General features: G+C 40.7%; 3 protein-coding genes and 1 long non-coding RNA gene across 7 annotated transcripts in view; 2 read left to right on the top strand and 2 right to left on the bottom strand.

The window, feature by feature from the left end:
* Positions 1-924: 924 nt before the first annotated feature.
* On the bottom strand, positions 925-6,405 carry polb (polymerase (DNA directed), beta). The gene is made up of 14 exons (XM_041937184.1): positions 6,221-6,405; positions 5,841-5,898; positions 5,344-5,410; positions 4,419-4,493; positions 4,256-4,314; positions 3,701-3,750; positions 3,480-3,531; positions 3,288-3,342; positions 3,116-3,188; positions 2,942-3,012; positions 2,767-2,853; positions 2,569-2,636; positions 2,123-2,262; positions 925-1,983 (listed from the first exon to the last, which is right to left on the bottom strand). Exons 1-14 carry the CDS (start codon positions 6,279-6,281, stop codon positions 1,889-1,891), a joined length of 1,011 nt encoding a protein of 336 aa, XP_041793118.1. The 5' UTR covers positions 6,282-6,405; the 3' UTR covers positions 925-1,888.
* A 536-nt stretch (positions 6,406-6,941) lies between these two features.
* Positions 6,942-9,062, bottom strand: enkd1 (enkurin domain containing 1). The gene is made up of 7 exons (XM_041937818.1): positions 8,978-9,062; positions 8,566-8,790; positions 8,218-8,390; positions 7,982-8,134; positions 7,632-7,774; positions 7,316-7,452; positions 6,942-7,192 (listed from the first exon to the last, which is right to left on the bottom strand). The coding sequence occupies exons 1-7, from the start codon at positions 9,060-9,062 to the stop codon at positions 7,032-7,034; spliced, it is 1,077 nt and encodes a 358-aa protein (XP_041793752.1). The 3' UTR covers positions 6,942-7,031.
* Positions 7,046-7,875, top strand: LOC121607132. The gene is made up of 2 exons (XR_006006859.1): positions 7,046-7,267; positions 7,358-7,875. It is a non-coding gene; the product is annotated as an uncharacterized LOC121607132 (long non-coding RNA).
* A 2,324-nt stretch (positions 9,063-11,386) lies between the features above and the next one.
* vdac3 (voltage-dependent anion channel 3) overlaps positions 11,387-18,113 on the top strand; it is a 9,655-nt gene continuing 2,928 nt past the window's right edge. Inside the window, exons 1-5 of one of the 4 annotated variants that reach the window (XM_041936233.1) lie at positions 11,415-11,474; positions 15,307-15,425; positions 16,929-17,000; positions 17,217-17,266; positions 17,773-17,775. In XM_041936233.1, the coding sequence (XP_041792167.1) occupies positions 15,311-15,425; positions 16,929-17,000; positions 17,217-17,266; positions 17,773-17,775 (240 nt within the window). In that variant the 5' untranslated portion in view covers positions 11,415-11,474; positions 15,307-15,310. Of the gene's footprint in view, positions 11,475-15,306; positions 15,426-16,928; positions 17,001-17,216; positions 17,267-17,772; positions 17,776-18,113 lie in introns of all 4 variants that reach the window. The other 3 variants (XM_041936235.1, XM_041936234.1, XM_041936236.1) reach the window with 3 other exon arrangements.

Below are 18,113 nucleotides of genomic sequence, written 5' to 3'. Positions count from 1 at the left end.
GGGCATCTTCAACCCCACACTCACTGCAGCAAAAGTGACCTATAAAAATTGACTATGCAATACCCTTTAATTTGATACATTAAAGATACTTAAGCAGCAACTATCGTTGTGATGCAATACACCCCCTGATTATGATGCAGTTCGATTCAACATGATTTGCCCCAACACCATGCAATACAATATGATACAATGATACAAAGGAATGATGCCGTATGCAATATTAAAAACTACTGCCAGACAGTAGATGTGCTTAACACTCCTTCATCAGTGGGCATACTAACTCAGCACTGAGCAACAAAACGCAGCTGAAAACTGAATTTATCTTTCTCAAAGGGGTCTTTCATAACAGCTGACAAATTAAAAAATGTTCACTCTTGTTTTTCACATGCTGCTTTAAAAACATGTTAGTTTCACAGTCATTACTACTGACCAGCATCTGTTGTTGCCTGTGAACAAGTGGAGCTGTTAACAAGGGGATCATTTAAAAGTTACAATACTTGGCTCAGCTCTTGTAAAACCTGTGGTGTTGCCAAACTTTAGATTTATAGTTCGCTGGTTTGTGTGTATTTGTTCTGCCTCTGCCACACCCCCCCACATCTGCATCTCATCCCAAAGCTGTATCTATTCATGGCTGCTCGACTACCGATGCACTCGCATTGTACCCACACATGTCGATGCTAATCATTTGGGCAACATTCTCTAACAGCAGTGAAATTGTCAAACACGGAGTGAATTTGTTGTAATATTAAAACAACATATGACTTCCTCTGTTCCATGCTCTTTTCCCGTGCAGAGCTCATCCGATCAGTTTCCGCGGTTTCCGCTCTAGCAGAATCACGATAACAATGCTTTTTTGCCATAGCGAGATAAAACATGAATGTTTCACTGAAAATGAAAATAAAAGCTGACAGCTTTTTTCTCCCTCTTTTATTTGTCATACAAGTTAACAGTTGGGTGTTAACAGCCCAAGCAAACCCACACAACTCTATTGCTTCCCATCTTTTCCCCCCTTAAATATTTCCTGAATTGTTTGCAATCATCCACACACCAAACTGAATTAAAGTCCTAATGCCAATAATTAAGTCTGTGTTACATAAGTTACCTGGTAAACCCTCTGAAAAGCACTGAAGACACAGTGATGTCTTGACCTAACATCCTAACACACAAAATCATCTTCACATGACCACATAAAACAAATCTATCAGTGTAACACGGTAGGGAAACAAATACTGTTCACATTGTTGTATTTCTTCTAATTCATTAGTTGGCCTGAGGACTCTGCTGGTTTAAAACACCACTCTATGGTGAATGATAAAAAACCAAACCGCTACTACTATATAGTAGTGATACCGCTGTGTTGTCTGCATGTGTAACATATATACCTTAAAACACCTTTGCACAATTAACCAAAGTGTTAAAGGACACCATTGTCAAAACGCCTTCATGGTAGTGGTCCTCATTGTTCATGATGACCAAACAACTGTAAAAGAAGACAGTCCACATTGAGATAGCTCACTTCAGGTTATGTTAGAATCCCTTTTTTGGTATATCAAATATAAATGAAATGAATTACAGCTGAGCATGATTTACAAACTTGCTTAAAACTGAGCCCAAAAGTCTTCACAAAGACAGATAGAGCGGACCATGGAGAATTAAAACTTATGTAAAAACAAATGGGGATGATTTCAACTTTTGATTGGGAAAAAAATGTCCCAAACAAATAAGAATAAAATGACTTTCACATTGGTTTTCTTTTCAAAAACATAGTTGAATGGCAAATGAAAGAGTGAAACACTAACACACACATTTGTAGACATGCATCTGATCTTGTTTTCAGGAAAGCTGTAACTTCAAATACAGATGTAATGATGCACATGATGTCTTTGCTTCACTCGCTGCGTTCCTTTGGCTCTCGGTATTTGTAGTGGATGTATTCAAAGATGTCTCTCTCGCTATCCACCAACAGAGGCTCCCCTGCCACGCCTGAAACAGATCCACAAACAAAAATAGCTGATATTAAAAGCTGAAAGCAAGAGTCATTGATCACTGACCGATGACAGAAGTCACACAGGACTGGAACACAGTTGAGCAAGTTCTTATAACTTATTTGACTGAGACTCACCGGTGACTCCAAGTGGTCGAATCGTGTACTCATTAAGCGTGAAGCCCTTCTCCAGAGCATGAGTTCTCATGTTTTTATTGAAGATATCACTTCCAGTGAAATACAAAACTCCACAGTAGTACTGGTCCTTGGGAATCAACCTTGGTGGGGAATGGGGAAATGATCGATTAGAAGAATTAACAAATAAAAACAGAAGGTTGCCTCGTTACTGTTTTTGCAGTACATCCAATTGTACATAACTAAGCCTGTTTGGTATTATAATAATAGGTAGAGGGAATGTTTTAATTGGAAGATCAGAGATTTAATATCCTCAACAAACATATGTTGAGACAAAGAATCTAGTATCACAATGAGTCCCTACCCACTGACTCGGTCCATGCTGTATTGCAAAAGTATGTGTTAAATGCCTAAACTGTAAACGTTGAGAGTAATATAAAGTAAAGCACCTGATATCAATACGCCTGTGAAGATATTCTTCCTCATCTTCATCACTCTGCTGCAGTTGGCAGACTCCCTGGAAAAACAAGACCCAGCACATCATCACCGCAGTCACGCGCCTAACGGGTTGGGTGTAACTGCATTACAAGTTACAACATCAAACACATACAGCTGAGCACGCGGAAGAAAATAAGCACAACGCTCACCATGAACTTGGTGTCTCCTTTGGACAGAGTGTCAGTCACAAAGCCAATGGACTCCAAATGGTCGACCACTGCATGGAGGAGCTTGGGCTGGAAAAGAAGATAAACGAATAAAATGACAACACACTGCATTTCCAACAGGGTACAGAAAGTAAGTTGCAGAAGAGAACAGGCTTACCTGCTTCTCAGTCTCAGAGGTGTATCTTGGGTGGGTCAGCAAAATATCAATATCACCACTCGATGCAGCACCTGGAAATCATGAACATGTGAATCTGTATCATGACAGCACGTTTGAACATGCAACATCATTAACTGAACACCCACTGGAATAAATTTGAGGGGAAAGTTTTACCTCTTCTGTAGCTTCCACAGATTGTTCCAATATATTCTGTGTCGATCTCCTTCAACTCTCCAAGGATGAGAGTCTAATAAAAGAACACAGAGTAAGAGCACACGCACAGTGTAAGAAAACTCAAAATAAAACTAATTTGAAGAACAATGAAAAACATAAAATGCTTCATCACCTCCATCATTTCCATTTCGGCACGTGGAATCCTTTTCTCAAATTCCTCAAAGTACCTGATGGCAGCAAAATAATTCATTAAACACAGCTCTTGTATCAATAGAGGAAAACTAAGATATTCAAGCAGAATTAATTGTGATATTGATGAATTACACATTTAGGAAAAACATTCTAAGAGGTTTCAGCCACTCACTTGAGTCCAATCTGTTGATGATGGTTTAGCTTGTGCTCAATCTTTTTCAAATCTAAAAATACAGCCAACAATGAAGAACACTGGTAATTTGAAGTCATACCAAAGCTAAATGGACATTGTGTACAACTTTTATTGAGCATGCAATATATTGTACATCCTACAGAGTAAGAATGACATTAAACATGTGAACAATTGTAATGTGAGTCAATTTTTAAACGAACCTTCTAATGTCTTCACCCCTTCTTCAAAAAACTTCCTGGCGGCAGCAGGGCTAAAGTCAGGATCCAAGAGATGCAGTTTGTTAAATGTAGTGCATACAGTAAATCTACATGAACAAATAGATCTTCCTGCCTCCCTCTGGAGTGGCCATTGAAATAGTGCATTTTAAAGCTCCAGTATTTAAGATTTAGTGGAGATGAGGCTGCAGATTTAACCAATTCAATATCTCTCGCTGCTTCCTCCCCTACGTTGGCCACTAAAAACATGAAAAGCGCTGTCTAGCGCCAGTGTTAGGTTTTGTTTGACCTGCTGCCTCTGTAGATATAAAGAGCCCATTCTAAGGTAACAAAAACACAAAGGTTCTTATTGTCAGGTGATTATACACTAATGAAAACATAACTATGAATAATATATTCCATTTCTGCTATATTCTGGCAATAGATGTCCCTAAATCTTACACACTGGACCTTTAAGCAGTCATAATGCTTTTCAGTGGAAATGTCAATGTAAAACATTTAAATGATTTTTCTTTCAGATTAGTAACACTTCAGACATACCCAATTCCAGTAACTCTGGTGAGGAAATTGATGGAAGAGCTGGTGTCATCATTTCGGATCTAAAATATAAAAGCAGCACATCAGTAATGTAATATGTTAAAATTAAGCCATTATTAACCAACAGTGTGGCATCAATCATATCTTCTCACACACTAAGACTTACCTTTTCCAGTTTACGCAGTTTGCCCGTTTGTAGGAACTCATCAATCTTTTCTGCTATTTTAGCTCCAACACCATCCTGTTGAAATGTGAAACACGAGGGTGGTGAATAGTGCGCTGTGCAGCAGTTACGTAAGATGTGCAGAGTGGCTGTTGACAAACATTTTCAGGCTACAGCCGAGGGCATCACACAACCACTCCAACATGAGCACATTAGAGGACAATTAATGATGGAGTCATTCCCATTTGCTGCCACATTACACTGAAATGAAAGCAGTAAAGACCAAGTCATTTGTCCCTTTTAAGTTCTATACAGAGACAGACATTAAAATATGCCTCTTAAGATGTAGTGAATCTGTTCAACTCAGTGTGAGAAGTGACCAAGAAAAAAAGCATCCAAAGGTGTGGACATGCCAACTCAAAACTGTATTTTGAAATGTGAAATATGGATTATATGGATATGGATTCTGCGTCAATCTATGATAATCATGATCATTAGTTACACCACTCTACTTTCAGACCTGTATAAAAACATAAGACAATTTCTTAAGAAAGCAATGTTGGATGAGTAGTTTAATGGATATATCTATGCGTACAAGGGCATGCAAGCCGCAAGCACAAGGGTGACATGTTACACATAATATCAAAACTTTATACAGAACACACTGAACAATACTGATCGCCATATGTGGGTGTCCTAACTAAAACTACTAACCATTATAGCTTTGAACAAGGTGGGGCTTGTTGCAGGACTGGACACTGCCTTGCGGTGTCTCAGTTTGTGGTTGCTACACAAAATGTCATTTTGCATCTTTGTCACCAGGTCAAATGTCAATTCAGATTCAGAATAACATTGTATCCACAATCACTCGTGTTTCTTTTATTGAGGCAAGAACTGCAGACTGTGAAACCAAATTTAGTGCACATACCAGTTTCTTGGCTTCTTCGCCACTTTTGATTTTGTTAGGGTACTTGGCGATGGTAGATGCTGCTTTCCTAGACAGGGAATAAGCACACATTGTTTGTAAAAGACATATTGAGTATGAATGAGATATAAAACAAAAACATCTCATACACACACAAATTATTATTTTATTGCTATTTCAACTGTATGGTCATTTTGCAGGCTGTAGTTTGTAGTGCTCTTGAATTGTGTTGCTTTATACTTTATGTCCGGTGTTTATGTCCACCCCCTTCATATCAATGAGGACAAAATCCTCATTAAATTGATTAAACATGTCTTTAAAACATTTGCAATAGTGATTCTTGGTTTTCAGGACTTCATGAGCTGCATCAGTTTTAGCTAACTGCGCATAATACATAATACATAGCATTACATTTGTCATCATGCATTGTTGTATGATCAATCAAGAAACCCTCATCTTTCAACAAAGCACACCTCGCTGCTGAGGCCTCAGATGCTTACCTGTAAGCATTGTACTTGTGTATTGCCCTGTTGACGTTTTTCTCATAATTGGCCAGCTCTGGAACAGAAACAGGTCATTGCATGGCTTTATAATCACCTTATACTTCTGTAGTTTATTGCTACTATTTCGGGGAACTGCCAACTCGGCTGAAGGTATTTAAATGACATAGCAGTGACTATGCTTAACCGTCAGAGACGAGAAATTTTAGTTCCAAGCAAAGCAAACGACAAACGCGAGAAGGACAGTATCATATATCATAAGTTTTACGAATGTATACTACTGATGCAGTTATTTTTAAGCTGTTTTTAAATGAAAACAACCCAGCTATCAAACTAGCCACTGTTAGCTAAGCTCAACCGTCCCACTGCTCTTCACGTACCAACAAGAAAGTCTGTTATTCCCTCATTCAGGGATTCCTGCGGCGCTTTCCTCTTGCTCATTGTTGATTTGGCAAGCACTCAAATATCCGTGTGTAATTTGAACGGTTTTTTATGCACGCATGGAAGGTTAAAGACCTCTTTATGATCGTGGCTAGCCCCTAACTAGCACATTAGCTAGCTCAACCTGAACAATGACTACAAGTCATAGTGGGGGTGGTGCGTGCGTAAAACGTCATGGAGACCCACGGTGATGACATCAGTAGCGTTGATTAAAAAAAATAAAAACAACAACAAAACCTAAAACGACTTTTCTGGCGCTCATCAGCAACATTACGACTAGGCTATGTACATGATTGAACTTTTTAATATCCAAGAACTTAAAATATAACATCTATACCATGACTTCACAATGCATTATTGAACACAGCTGGTTTTACACAAAGACAAAATAAATCACATCTCAGCATACTATAGGAGTTAAGAGTTTTTACTCTGGAAGTTTACAGTGCATCTGTTCATTTCATAGAAAACTGCATATATTCAGTAGTATGTTTATTGTTTAAGTAATTGATAATCAGTAACATCTATGGCTGACCTGATGTAATAATCACTCAGTTTATAATATATATTTTTTGTTTTTTTACAAAAACAAAATACTCATAACATTAAAATAATCACCTATTTTGCAAGGTTCAGTGCTGTATTACATAATGCAACTACACACATGAAAGTGAATCTCAATAAAGCAGTGGATTTACAGGACTGTCTCCTCCTCTTCCTTCTCTCTCTCCTCCTCATCCTCTTCAGGTGTTAGGAATCTATTTTCATATAAACTTTGTCCCTGGAGAATATTTTAATGGCCTCCTCGATTTCAGAAAGCCTACAATCAAGATGAGCCCGACGTGAGCGAACACTCAGACTGTCAGCTTTGAGAGGCAGCAACAGCAGCTCACTCACCAGGGAGCGATGAGCTGAGGGGGAAAAGAAAATCAGCAACACCACAATGAGAGAAGCAAATATTCAGTATACATGTCGCACTTTAAAAGGTAATGTTGCCATCATTAATGAAAGCGCAGAGACAAAGAGTGACATACTCTCTTTGAGGGACTTCAGTGTCTCCTGTCTCTTATTCTCAGGCATCAAGGTGTGACCAGCTGGGGCTGCTGGATCAGGGGCGTTCCTCCTCCTCTCCTCCTCCTCTTTATGCCACTGCTTCTTCCTTTCCTCAAGACTGAGTGTTTTTAAGTGTCAGTGGAAAGGAGAACAGAAATGAGCGACAGCAGTAAAATGGTATAAAAGAAGGTTAAATCCACCTGTGGTGAATTGCATGTCTATATCCAAATGGCTTTGAGTTTGTTAGGATTGGATAATTGTAGCGTAAGAAGGTAAGATAGGCATAAGAATACTCACTACTGGGGCACCTTTCCCTTGACTGCACTGGGGACAGGCTTATCTCTGAGGTTTGTCAGTGACCGGGACCGACGCAGTACAGTTTTTCTTGCAGCCTGGGCATTATGTTTTATGAAGTCTATGGACTGGCCTTTCACCTGTAACTGTATCCACATATAACAATGTATGCAATTAAAACAAAAAGGAAAGTGAGCAGAATGCATATTCGCATTATTTATTTAATAAATACACCAGAAGTGCAATACTCCTCTCTTGTCAACTTCTTTTGCAGAAAAGATATGGTGAAATCAATTAACCTTACCTCATATTGTCTGTGCATCAATAAGAAAACATTTATTGCCAATTCTCACTTGCAAGTCCTGGTCCTGTGTAGAGTTGCAGGATTCCAGGTGTTGCAAAGCTAGAGGGGAGGTTTTAGAGTGTGGTCTTGGTGGGGCAGATGCATCGCTGGAGTGAGCCTTTAGAAAGTTTTGACACTGTGGTTTAGCAGTTGGACTTCTAACCTGCATGAAAGAGACTGGATTAAAAGTGATCCAGGGGAAAAAGTCATAATTTAACTTCCATAATTTGTAGACAAGCGCCTTACTTGTAGCTGGACCATCACCCTAGATGGGACATTCTGGTATTTGGTGGAGGTCCATAGAGCTTTGACTGGAACTGGACGAGACAGTGCTCTCTCAGCCTCCTGCTCTTTGCAGCGTCTCTGGATCTCCCTGAGCCGGCGCACATTCTCTTTACCAAAGTCATATACCCGCTGTTCTAAGGGTCAAGTTTAGCAAAAGTTGTCTAAATTACTGTTTAATTTGTATAGTGGGTCAATTGAAATCAAAACTAGAAATAAGAAGAACACTGATAACATGCTTCAAACAGAATGACACGTCGCTCTTTTTTGCACAGCACAAATTTACATTCCTAATAAATCAATTGCACTTACTCTGCTTGGGAACAGGAGTGACAGAGACACCATCTAGTTTGAGTAGTTCCCCCACTACTCCCCTCTGTCCTCGTTCCAGAATATGGGTGGCATTCGGGCCAATGCGGGGATGATGTGTTGGGGTGCGAGCACTGTAGCAGCCAGGGTACAACACAGGATCTGGAGCGACTGGCCCTGAGAGCAGGGCCAAAGTCCCATCATGGTTTCCCTCTAAACGGCCACGAGCTGCAGAAAGAAAGAAAAACTCAACAAGGTCACATGAGGCTAATGTTTGGTTCATAAAACAATGAGCTGTCCAAATGTTCAAACACATGAGGAAAATGTTACTCTAAAATAGAGGTTTACTATGTACATCTGATAGATTTGAGACCTTATCTATTAAAAGTGCTCATGGCCTGTGGCTGCATCTAACCTGAAGCGGGTCGTTTGTAGTACTGAGGGAACAGAGAAGGATCTGGAGGGATTGGCCCACATATTGATGAAGGTCCTTCACACATCTTCACACATAAAAAAAAACAAAACAGTATAAAGTTACAGTAGCATCTAAGAAATACAATCAAAGTCAAACAACAAGATTAATAACAAGTAACAAAGTAATTAAACTGTGGTTTTCTTAGTAATAACTGCATTTTAATACTTTTTAAAGTAAGTAATTGAGGCTTATAAACCAAATCACACACACTGACTGACAGGCTATGCAGATGTGTAGTTGCTTTAACTTCTTTATATTTTGATCGGTCGTCAGATGTGTGATGGCGAGAGTATAGCTAAGATAATCCCTGTTCATCGGCGTGACACTGCTCGCTAAAATTACCTTACGGTGTCTGACTATGGCCATAATTAATTAGCTTGTCGTAGAGCTAGCTAGCTGACAGTTAACACGGGATCGGTCGACGAATTCCTGCTCAGAAACTGAACACAAACACGCGTTGAACGAAAATTATTTCCAACAGCTGCAACCGGTTAAGTTGCCTAAAGTGATCAAGTTTATCAGTCTACCTACGTCGTCGTGTTTATCAGTTGAGGATTTTGTTCACGCGGACTGATGACGCCGAGGTATCAACACTTGTTTCAGTATTCTTCACCATGGCAACGGTGCAGCCGCACACAGACCTAGAACTGACAGAAGAAAGATGCTACACCAAACAATCTATACTAATCCTATCAGAATTTCATCCAAATTTATCCAAATCATTGAACTGATACGCTGTTCGGTGCACATTAGAAATGAGACAGAGATACAGCCGTAGACTTTTAACAACAGCCTACGAATAGAGTCAACTTTTTTATCATTTTTTTTAATCAGCGTCGGTTAAAATTGTACCGCATTAGTTTGGAGATCATTCATTGAGCAATCGTAATAATAGTGCTATATTGATATCAACAAGAATACATATGACTCATATATAAGTCACATTTAACTGGTATCTTATCTTGACAAGCAGGTTTCAGATCTAGCAGGTGTATTTCTGTTGTAATCCTGCTAGTCCTGTGCATCCTCCGTTAAAATCCCTGAGTAGTGCCTTTCAGGTTTTTTAAAACCTGAATTAGGAGGGGGCTCCTTATAGGCTCCGTCTGCCTCACCTAGAACTCAAGTTATGGCCTTACTCTACTCCTACCCTGAACTAAAACATAACCATTTGATTGCTAGAGCATGCTGGGAAGTTACATTGTACACGATCTGAGATTATGGTCAGCCTGACAGTAACAATCGGAGCAAAAATACCCATTTCATCAGGGATATTAGCTGGAGGTCATTGCCCCCGAGCGGCGCTAGAGTCTTACTGCACCATTTCCTGTCATAAACATATGGCATTGCAGTGATTGTGTTGTGATCATATTCCCCATATTGCTGCCGTCCATCGACTTAATTTAAATTGACAAATTTTTACTGGGCCATCACTGGTCTTCGAGCTATTTGGATTAACTTTGAGCAGATTAGTTTCGTTGAATATTGCATCAGAGATAAGTTTTCCTGATATTTTTGCAAACTTGTTTACTTATTTTAATTTTAGCAATCATATATAGTTGTTTTTTTTGACAAACTAACTCTAACCCTAACCCCTAACCCTAACCCTGTGAGATTTAATATAGTAAATAGTTTAACCCCCTGTGAATCTTTGGGGACCCCTAGTGGGGGTAGGAGCACCCAGGTTGGGTGCCAGTTTCTTAGTCGCACCTAAACATGCTGTTTTTTCAGCACAATTTGTGGAATAAGTAGATGCTGTTGGTGATGTGGACAATGAATCACAAGATCACAGATGTTTATATGAATAGTCTCACAAGCTAAGTAATAAATAATAAAATGAAAAAACCCTTTTTCAGAATCAGTATCAGTATACAGTGTTTACATACAAGGAATCTGACTCCGGTTTAAGTTGCTCTCAGTGTCACACACAGTTTCTGGAACAGTTTTCAGGATGATCAAGAACAAGAGTAAGCTAAAATAAACATAGAACTATGATACAAGTACATTGAAATATAGGCTAGGTGGGTATGTAAAAAAAAAAAAAAATATATATATATATATATATATATATATATATATATATATATATATATATATATATATCCAGAATGTGATATTTACATAGATTTGGTTTGTTCCAGATTAAACACCCGCTGTGCACCAGAGATCTTCTCAGCGTCAGTGTTCACAATGGGAACACGAAATACACACAGAGACTAATGGGCGCCTATGAGTCCTTTCAAAAACAGCAAGAAGTTGTTAAGGAGAGCCTGGATGAGTTTTCTTTCCTCTCTCAATGTCAATTACACAACGGCCCCGCCCTCGGCCGGAGGTCTGAATAGCGCGTGCCCAGTCCGCGCGCCCCTGCTGTCTCCTTCACTGTGGCTCACTGCATCGCACAGCGCCGGGACACTCTGTACGCTCCGCCCCGCAAATAAAGGTAAGAAAGAAGCGACTTTAGTAAATTCTCACTTTCACAAGTTATTGTCTCACGTCTCTTTATTTTGCTGTTGTCAGTCGTCGCTTTGCTGTCAGCGAGATACGAGTCCCACATGACGGGGTGGGAGTGCAGCAGCGGGCACGCCAGGGTTTTAATGCCAGTCCAGGCCTGTGTAACGCATTAGTTTGCTTTAATTCACAACTGTGTAAACTGCCTGGAAACTAGCCTCCACTAAGTGACTTTTGCTATTCATAATTGTGTTTGCGAAATTCGATGGCGACAAGGGGACGCGAATGGGACTTCCGTTATATTTAAATGTTACAAAGTAGCGTGTTATACCATTGCAATGTAACATCCAGAATCAGCACGTCATAGCTGAGAAAAAACAAAGATTTTGTGGTGGTTAAAGTTAGCGGTTGCTATGTTGGTAATCCCCAGCAGACAATAAGCATTTTACAGACGCACGAACAATGGAAACCAGAGGCGGGCACATCTGGCAAATAAAAACACTCGTCCACCTATGGGACACGGCAGCGTGATGCCATAAATCTCCGTAAAACGTCCTATCTGCCTGTTTGGCAAGAAGCACAAGGTCCATGAACAAAAACCTGCCACTGTCACCTTTACGCAAGACACAGAGACACAGAGTATTTATCATACATGCATAACACCATGGTCAGCTTGGAGGAATAAATGAAAGTGACACCTTTATTATTTTAACTACCTCTTCTAAAATATAGATTGGTAATGAGAATTTATTTGCTTTGTAAGGAAGACGCTATACAAAGTCCTGAACTCAGTCCTGCCTAAGAGCTGAAAAGCCTATTAATGGTAACAGTGCAGGAGGGTGCAGCAGACATTATATGACCCGGGCCCACCTGCCAACAGGTGCTCACACAGAGCAGGTGTTGCAACTGTTGTCGCTGTATGCCTTGAAACCCACTGGATGTGAATGTCATGCTGCGCAGGTCCCACTATGGAACAAGTACATCACTGCCCCATGCACTTTACATTGAAGCTATAAATTGTCTTAGTGTAACTTGACTGCGCTTGACCTTATCTCACACCCACACATTCCTCCCTTTCATACCACACACACTTGGCTTGGTTTCACCTTATCTGAAGATTCAGCCAGTCTTTTGGTAACCGCCTGTTTACACTGTGTTACAGTTTTCTTGTTCAGTATCTGTTCTTTAGCAGGGACTCTAGCATCATTAAACTGCAGAAGTCTCGCTGTAATTCAATTATTTAAAAACATGTCAAAATGATTGCTAAGATTATTATCCGTTTAAATAGTAAGACAGACCACTTTTCATGATTGATTAGACATTTATGAAACAGAAGCATCCAATGCACCACCATCACCTTTACTAATGCAAAAAGTTGGTGGCTTTTCTCCATTTTATATCCACACAAATTGATGCATCAGTTTGTTTTTGTATTTCATAGATGGAGGAACTGATTAATGAATAATTTTTTGTAGATTTCTTAATAATGATAATTATACTGCATGTAGTTGCAGAATCAAGAGCAGCCTTCTGTTTATTTCTTTCAGTTTATGTAACATAGTAGTGCTCTGTGAGAGGGCAGGTCAGCCTGCAACCAGAAAATGGCACACAGATTTTGCTGTGTATATATAACGCAGTCACAGCTGTACCCGATCTTTAGGAGCAAGTCTATAATAAATGAGTTGAAAATATGTCACAAATTGAATGTATGTTCTACATGACTGTTTTTTTTTTACACAATCCAGAATGCATTTAGACTAAATTACTGCACGCACATAAAACAGTGTTATCCGTGTTAGACTGATGTGACAAAATAGGTCATTGGAAAAATACAGGTTTTGTGCTGTTTTAAGGGTGCCATGTTTTAAAAATTGTTTGATTGTTGACAACCATAACCACCATCTTGTTGATCGTGTGGATGCCGTTTTCCTTTCACATTCCTCTGTTGTTTATGGGTGTCATTTTGACCTTTGAGTACAGTCAAGGTTGTCATGTGGTTGCGGCTCATGTACGTATCAGTGGCCTGAGTGTGTTTGTGTATAAATACAGTGTGGAGGTACAATACAGACAAATAAATCTATATTTACAGGGGTTTTTATAGAGGCTGATCCTGGAGGAGGACACATGTCGAAACCCTGGTCACATGTGTTGCAGTGTTAGGTTTACCTGAGCTATATTTAGAGGCGAGCGTTGAGACTGACAGATGAATGCTAGGAGGCAACGGGGTCAAAAATGGACTGTGTGGTGGAGGAGGTGTGGGGGTACGGAGTCGAGAAGGAGTGTCTGTTGGGTGAAATGACAAAGAGGAGTTCAGAAATTGGACTTGGTCAGTAAAATGCAGGTCAGCTGGCACACGGCTGCTTTTGGGAATAAGTATGCACTGAGACCGCAGAGGTGGACATGACTCTTTAGGATCAGGTGTCTGTGTGTGTGAATGAGGGAGATCTTATAGACTCTGAAAATGCTTGTCCTCAGTCAGGTTCTTGTGAGTGATGGGGTCCTACAAGACCACAGGCTTTTTAACTAGAGTGTGATCAGATTTGGTCCTTTCACTTGAGGGATTTCTGCATTTGCGGTTTTGTTTTTCTCACCGGTTTGAAGTGGGTGGGGCTTAGTTGGAGAACGGTGATGTCACATACCTCCATGCACCAATCAGACTTTAGCAATTTGAAGTCTTGACAACAGTGGTGGGATTGCTTGCTTGTATTTTTCAGTGCTCTCATTCAGTTACTATCAAACTGCATCAACTCAGTCCTGATGAAGCAGATAAGTTTAGTAATTTATATTTTAATTCTAATAACTTGCAGAGAATTATTGTCTGAATCAGCAGCTCCCCTCGGCTTTAGGTAGCTTTATAGTGAGTTTCAGCTTATTGTTTAGCTGGCCGGCCCACAATTTTACTGTTTTTGTTCATTCCCACTGTGCTCATAGTGGTTTTGGCTGAATCAGGCAGCTATTTTCAGCGGAACAGTTAGCTGGTGAACACAGTGGAGCAGTTAGCAGGTGAAGAACCAGATATTTCCCTCAGGTGTGGTAGAGAACAAAACAGAGCTAAAAGAGACTTGCTAGATGGCCAGAAACACGACTCCAAATGACTGATAATGTGGCTCTGTAACTGCTCGATGTGTAAATAAGTGACCATTCAACAAGTTTGCATATTAACTTAAAAGGTGACGATATGTTAATGCAGTATTTGTGTCTGCTACATCCACGTGGCCAAGGATGTTTCCGAACTTCAGCCCTGTTGCTTATGTAGTGATGAATATTTGATGTTATAAAGACATACTTGTGATTTGAATCCAAAATGTTTAGGGGCTTGAAGCAAGAGATATTACTGTGCATACAGGACTTTGCTCATCTTTCCTATAGGTGTCACATGGAGGTGAATGACACTGTGACATCAAGTTGCATCACAGCTGCTTTGATGTGCTGTTGATGTAATACTTGTGGACAGACGCTTACCTGTATGATGTGCTGTGTTTTCTGTGCTCTTGTAGAAGGGGCATCGTCATTTTGTGACCTTCATGCAGCTAATCAGTAATCTTTGTCTGATAAATATGCCATACAAGGGTCCTACACAGACCTTATCATGTTCAGATGCTGTGCACAAAGTACATGTGTTCATCAACTGTTGGCCTGTGTACATACTGTACAATGTGATGCAATAGTTGGCCAGTTCTCTGCATACAAAGGAGACCTCTGAGCTCTGACTGCATGCTAAAGGAACATGCTAATATTCACAGAAGCTGCACTGTTGGTGTCAAACAGTGGACAGCTTGCCAAAGTTTTCTATTGTCCCCCCCTTATGCTTTCCTCCCCTGAAGAGACATGGAAGAGAAAGGAGTGGAGAGTGTGGTGCAGCAGGACAAGACAGGAAAAGGCAAGCAGGCAGAGAACAAAGACCACTGTGTGACATGTCATCACCACACACCCAAGAGACATGGTGAGTGGGGGCACATGTAGAGAGATACAGATGACGCTTCATCAGGGTCCCTGGATTGAGCGTTGGCTGCAGTGACATTAATCTTGTAAAGCCAGACTAGGATATCTGTGAAGTGATCATTTCTCCCGTCAGTTCTGCTGGGTGTTGATTGCAGTGACACCATTTAGATTTTCTGCACTGGCCCAATCATTGATTCATTAGCTAAGTGAGGTTTCATTAGCCAAAGCAAAGTCTCCATTCCCTGCAGAGAAGATGTGACTGGTGAGATTAATAGTGCTCAGAGCAGCAGGACAAAGGCAAAGAAAGGAAGAGTCAGTAGTAAAACATTAAACCAGCTTCAGGTTATAAGTGAACGCAGGGTATTTCAAATGCTCCTACAAAGTCACCTTGTGAAAAATGTCTTCTTCACACACACACACACACACACACACACACACACACACACACACACACATACACACAGCATGCACACACTCCCAGGGGACCCTGATGACTGCCTGATCCCGGTGCAGTGCAGTGGTGTGCAGGAGTGGTGGATGCTGACTAACCAAACCTGCTTCTGCTTAGGTTAGCTCTGCTGCATTGGCTTGCACAGTATTTCTTTACACAGCATACATATTATATATCTTTTCCTTCACAAGCACAGCGTAATGGGGGTGTTATTAATGTATAAATACAGTCTTGCAGCAAAATTTCTCCGCTGGATGGCTTTAAAATATTTGCTCCTGTACATTTCTAGTTCATTCCTCCTAGAGAATCAGTCCTATTAGTTTAACAACCTCTGCTGCTTGCTAATGGACTGCTGCCAGACGGTCAATAGGTTTCACATGGGAGATGGAGGGGGAGGAGAGCATCTGGATATCACCAGCACTCAGACAGGCCCCCTCCAGATGGCGAGGGTCTCCCAACGAAGACAAACATGTATAGTGGTGTATTCTGTTTGTTTGCAAGGAAAGATTTTTTTCGAAAACACTGTCTGCACTGCTTTGTGTGTGAATGTAGTACTTTACATATGTTCAAGCCCTCCGAAGTGCTCTCTGAGTCGCATTGCTCAGCTTCCACAAAGGTGCAGAGCTCCATGTGTCTGCAAGAGCTGTTCAGCTTATATTTATTTGTAGCACTGGTTCTGCATTTTTAAAGGGTCATTCCACCAAATTTCCACCAAACAGGAGGAGAATAAAAGACGTGGGCGTTTAATAGGTAGGGAATGAGAGGCACTTGAGTTGCATTGTGGGAAATGTAGGATCCAGCATTTTGTGAGCACGAGCGATGCTAGGGATTAAAAATCTGGATATTTTGACCTCTGCTGCATCGATTTGACCTTTGTTTTTTTTTTGTTTTTTAATTTGTCTCATGTGAGTCCTCAAACTTTATGGAAGTGCATTACGCAATTGCTGGCGCATTCCTTTAGTTATGCATCTCGATTGTTACACCGAAGTGTGTATTTGTCTGTGTGCTTTATTGTTTTAAAGAAATTGTTCATTTGTATGTCTGTTTCCTCAGGCACAATGGCTGTCCCTCCTGCATACTCAGACTTGGGGAAATCTGCCAAAGACATCTTCAGCAAGGGCTATGGTAACTCAACAGATTCTCTTTAACTTATAAGTGCAATACACCATTTCTATGTGTTATTTTGTTTTCGACAAAGCTGTGCTGAAGCAGCACACTTCACATTCAGGCTGTTTACTTTTGCTGCAGCTGTTTTAGAGCCATGCTGTGCAGTGCGAGGATGCAAGTTATTTTTCCACCCTATCTGTTCTTTTCAATTTCCCTACGGTCCTTTCTCCCCAGGCTACGGAGTTCTGAAGCTGGACGTTAAGACCAAGTCCCAGAGTGGTGTTGTAAGTACCGTTGTTGTCTCTGTAAGCTTGATGAATTTGTTGCAGATCAAATCGCTGACTCCTGGCATCACATCACTTCCTGTCATGGTGTGTTTGCAGCCTGACATGCACTCTGTCTAACCTACAGAGTCAGCAGACTGACACGACAAGTGTACACCTTACACTTTTCCCTCAAGCAACATGTCGTATCATGATGGGGGAAAAGTGCTGCGGGGTGTTTACTTTGCTCCAGACATCCTGTGTGTCTGTGTTGCTATAAACCGTTTGCCATGGTAACACCATAATGAGCACTCGCATTGCAGAGTTTCCCACATGCCACAAAACACAAACCTCGTTGAAAAAAAAAATGTAAACGTATTCCCTCTGTGTCTTAACTCCCAGGTTTCCACTTCCTATCGCTCTGCTTTTCATTTTCCAGTGAGCGGATAAATGCAGACTGTGTGGTTCTCCCTAACTTTCTCTCTTTTCTCTCTTTTTCTGCCTTCTTCTTTGGATGTTCCTGTCAGATGGTAAGAGAGAGCGTGTGTATGTGATGATTAAACACAGGTGCACTGCAGGGTAAGCCAGTGATACCAGCTATGTGTTTGTGTGCAGACGATGTGTGCAGGCTTTCTGCCAGGTGTTCCTTGCAGCGGCAGCTCATCTAAGTGACACCATTAGCCCAGCTGCTGCAGCCGTAACAGCACTGACCGGCAGGCACACTCACATCCAACCTCTCCCTCACAGTCCTGCTTGTATTTTCAGTTTTCCTTCCCCAGTCATTTCTCCATTTTAAAGGTGTAGTTCCTTTAAATAACCAGCCATGCAAACCTGAGAGGGATTGTGTGGCAGAGGAAAAGCAGAAGCA

This window comes from Chelmon rostratus, chromosome 5, assembly GCF_017976325.1.
Source record: "Chelmon rostratus isolate fCheRos1 chromosome 5, fCheRos1.pri, whole genome shotgun sequence".
Classification (NCBI taxonomy): domain Eukaryota; kingdom Metazoa; phylum Chordata; class Actinopteri; order Chaetodontiformes; family Chaetodontidae; genus Chelmon; species Chelmon rostratus.
This window is presented reverse-complemented; position numbering and strand designations above follow the sequence as displayed.